At 42.6% G+C, this 3,455-nt stretch overlaps 1 protein-coding gene across 1 annotated transcript; it reads left to right on the top strand.

Moving 5' to 3' along the window:
- Window positions 1–2,534, top strand: LOC132927049 (uncharacterized). The gene has a single exon (XM_060991501.1). It carries the CDS (start codon window positions 4–6, stop codon window positions 1,114–1,116), a length of 1,113 nt encoding a protein of 370 aa, XP_060847484.1. The 5' UTR covers window positions 1–3; the 3' UTR covers window positions 1,117–2,534.
- Window positions 2,535–3,455: the final 921 nt, after the last annotated feature.

Below are 3,455 nucleotides of genomic sequence, written 5' to 3'. Positions count from 1 at the left end.
GCAATGCTCATTGCTGGACACTGGCATCGTTATGCCTGTCATGCTAGTCCTCGGTTGCTTACAGCAATAATATCGAGACGATTCTGGATCGTTAACATTCGTTTGATTGTTCATCGCGTGATCCGAAAATGTACTGTCTGCGTGCGAGTAGCAACAGTCAACCCTCAACCTCAGATGGCAGATCTGCCAGGGTTCCGAGTTCAGGAAGCTCATCCGTTCTCTGTTGTCGGCGTTGACTATGCGGGACCTCTGCAGATGAAAGAGCTAAGTCTCCGTAAGGCTCGTATCTGCAAAGTATATATAGCTGTTTTTGTCTGCATGACCACCAAAGCGGTACATTTGGAGTCGGTTACTGCTCTGTCGACAGATGCGTTTTTGTTGACGTTGGATAGGTTCGTTGCTCGTCGTGGCCTACCTTCGTCTATTTATTCAGACTGTGGCACTAATTTTGTTGGTGCAGCTAAGCAGTTACGTCGGTTGATCAACCACCCAGACCAAAGAGATAGGATCTCAGGTCATTTGCCGTGCGAGTGGCATTTCAATCCCCCTGGTGCTCCCCATTTTGGTGGAATTTGGGAAGCCGCCGTGAAGTCGGCTAAGTCGTTGCTTTTACGTACGATGACGTCTCAGATTTGGACGTTAGAAGAGTTTTCTACTGTGCTGTGTAGGGTAGAAGCCGCCTTGAATTCTCGTCCGCTCGTTCCCGTTTCTTCTGATCCGAATGACCTGGAATGTTTGACTCCGGGCCACTTCCTGATTGGTAGACCGTTGCTTGCGATACCAGAATCAGATGTTCCTGATGCGCAAAGATCAGTCCAGACTCGCTGGAAGCTCATCCAGCAGTCGTTCCGTTCGTTCTGGCGTCGTTGGTCGCAAGAATACTTGAACACTCTTCAAGCTCGTGAAAAGTGGGTCAAGTCAGGTGACAACCTGAAAGTAGGTACTATGGTTGTAGTGAAAACTGGCGACGCTCCGCCACTCTCCTGGCCCTTAGGTAGAATTGTTGAAGTGTACCCGGGACCAGACCAAATAGTACGTGTAGCTAAAGTACTCACTAGTCAAGGGGTATTTACTAGACCAGTAGTTAAGCTGGTGCCTTTGCCTACTGATCCGTAGACAAAATGTTGAATCTATTCTTATTTACACCTTATATACCTATTTTGCTATGACTATGTTCGTGGTGTTGTTGCTCATCGGTGGTTCCATCACCTCTGCTACCATGGATCTCGTCGGCTGCTCGGCCTCCGGGATCTTGGTAGTGGTAGATGTTAGTTTTTTAGGTATTAAGATTGTTTAATGAGCAATGGTTGTTTTTATATATTGTATTATAATATGTATTTATATTTAAAAAAAAAAATAATGTTATAGTTCCTATTGAACTTGTGATAATTAACGTTCGTTCCTATGCTCATGCTCAAACATATATATTAGTTTATGTTTATTTAATATTTTATATTTATTGATTGTTATATTGATTGTTCTATTAATATTGTGATGGTCAACGACCAATGTTGTCCCTTTGTTAAATCCCGTTCATCGCTCTGTTGGTAACTGCTCCGTTCATAAGCGCGACTGCTCTGTCCACCTGCTCAAGCTGCTCCGCTCAACTGCTCCGTTCACCTGCTCAAGCTGCTCCGCCCTTACTGCTCCGTACACCGGCTCAATAGCCCACCTTTCAGCTCCGAAAAATCGAACTCGCTTTGCAAGAAAACGGGTCCTTGCAAGGGGGAGTATGTTCGATCCTTTTGTCCAAGACTGATTACCGCCGGTCTTGGACAGGGGTCTGATAAGTGACCACGCTCGGTCACCCGCGAAGTTGGCACCCCTGACGTGTACGTCGCCCTGGTTCGGGCAACGACGCATACGCCGCCGCCAACGGTCGCTGTCGTCCGTTTACGTTTGTTCTGTTCCGTTCGCCGTTACGTCAAACCCGTGTGCTCCCACGTTAGCGGCCATCTTGTTGCGAAAAGTGTGCTCACACCACAAGATTGTTCCTTTGTCGCTGTTATTAGCATATTACAATCTGATTTGCTTAACCGCATGAAACCATCGCGCTCCCGATCGAATGCGCTGTCGTCCGTTTACGTTTGTTCTGTTCCGTTCGCCGTTGCGTAAATCCACGTGCTCCCGTGTTGACGGCCATATTGTTGTTAAAAGGTGTGCTCGCATCACAAGTTTGCTCCGTCGATATTGCTCTATCAGCATATTATAAATCTGTTCGATTTCACGATACGATCGCATCGAGCTCTCGATCGAAAACGTTATTTAACGTGCGAGTGTCGATACGACGTTGATTCGCGTGCGCGACGTTCCGGTGCTCCCCGATCCACGTGTTCCTGAAGTCTTCAGTTCCGAGATATAGCAGCTCCGCCTTCAATCAAAGATCAACCGCAGTTCAGCAAGTCCCAGGCAGTTCCGCCCAGCAACGAGTGTTCCCTCAGAGCGGTGTTCCCCGCCCTCCCCTTACTTCGCTACACGCTCGTGGTCGCGTGCAATTATTATTTATACGTTAAATATATATATCGTAATATTTATACCGTTAGTTATACTCATTTCTACAAAAAGTGTTACCTATCCCTCACAAGGTTCCGGAGGACCGTGTGTCCGACGACAATCTAGGTAATAGACTCGTTGGTACAGACAACAACAATAATTAAGCAAAGTAATGCCTTAAAACAAAAAGAAACCCAACGGCTAACAACCATAGTAAAAACTATTTTTAAAACAAAAAAAATGATTTGAAAAATTAGTATATTTAGTTGAATGGATTTTATCGTGTATTTATAACAATATTTTTTTTATGCAATACAGTATGGACATTTCACACTGTTTAGTTTAACGAATTATCGAGTGCAACACGATGAGACTTAGAAAAGCTATTATATTATATCCAAAATCCGGTCATAAGCTGTATAATATTATGCACTACAGTATATAATACTATAATTACTATACGATGTGATATACTATAATTTATACTTCCTCGACTTCTCGTTTCATAGCGGACGGTCAATGACTTGACATTTAGCTGGGACCTATAATCATCGGCTACATTTAGATTTTATCGATTTTCCAATGCAAACACATCTAATCAATCGAATTTACACGATATGTTTCATCACTGCAGTAAGTCGGTAACTAACTCAAATGTAAAACAAATTTAAATGGCATAAATTAAATATTTATCTTTGCAAACATTTTTAGCTAAAAGGGAAGGGTAAATAATCATTGTATTGAAATAATTTACTTTGTTTCCTAAGCTGAAACTTGACTAGCAATACAATAATACATATTATACTACGGAGTGATTCCTTTTTAGACGAAAACGTTATCTATAACATTATCATCTCAGCCAGTGAATTGTCGTATATTTTTTTCCTCTCGTTGTTTTTTTATCATTGTAATTTTTGGACTTTTTCGTTGTTTTTTTTTTTTTTTTTACTAACGATAATTCC

The sequence above is a fragment of the Rhopalosiphum padi genome, chromosome 3, assembly GCF_020882245.1.
Source record: "Rhopalosiphum padi isolate XX-2018 chromosome 3, ASM2088224v1, whole genome shotgun sequence".
Classification (NCBI taxonomy): Eukaryota; Metazoa; Arthropoda; class Insecta; order Hemiptera; family Aphididae; genus Rhopalosiphum; species Rhopalosiphum padi.
The sequence above is the reverse complement of the archived record's forward strand: the minus strand, read 5'-3'. Positions and strand labels throughout refer to the sequence as shown.

What these genes read in the sequence shown, in the direction of transcription:
- LOC132927049 (XM_060991501.1), top strand. Translation starts at nt 4, where the DNA reads ATGCTCATTGCTGGACACTGGCATCGTTATGCCTGTCATGCTAGTCCT.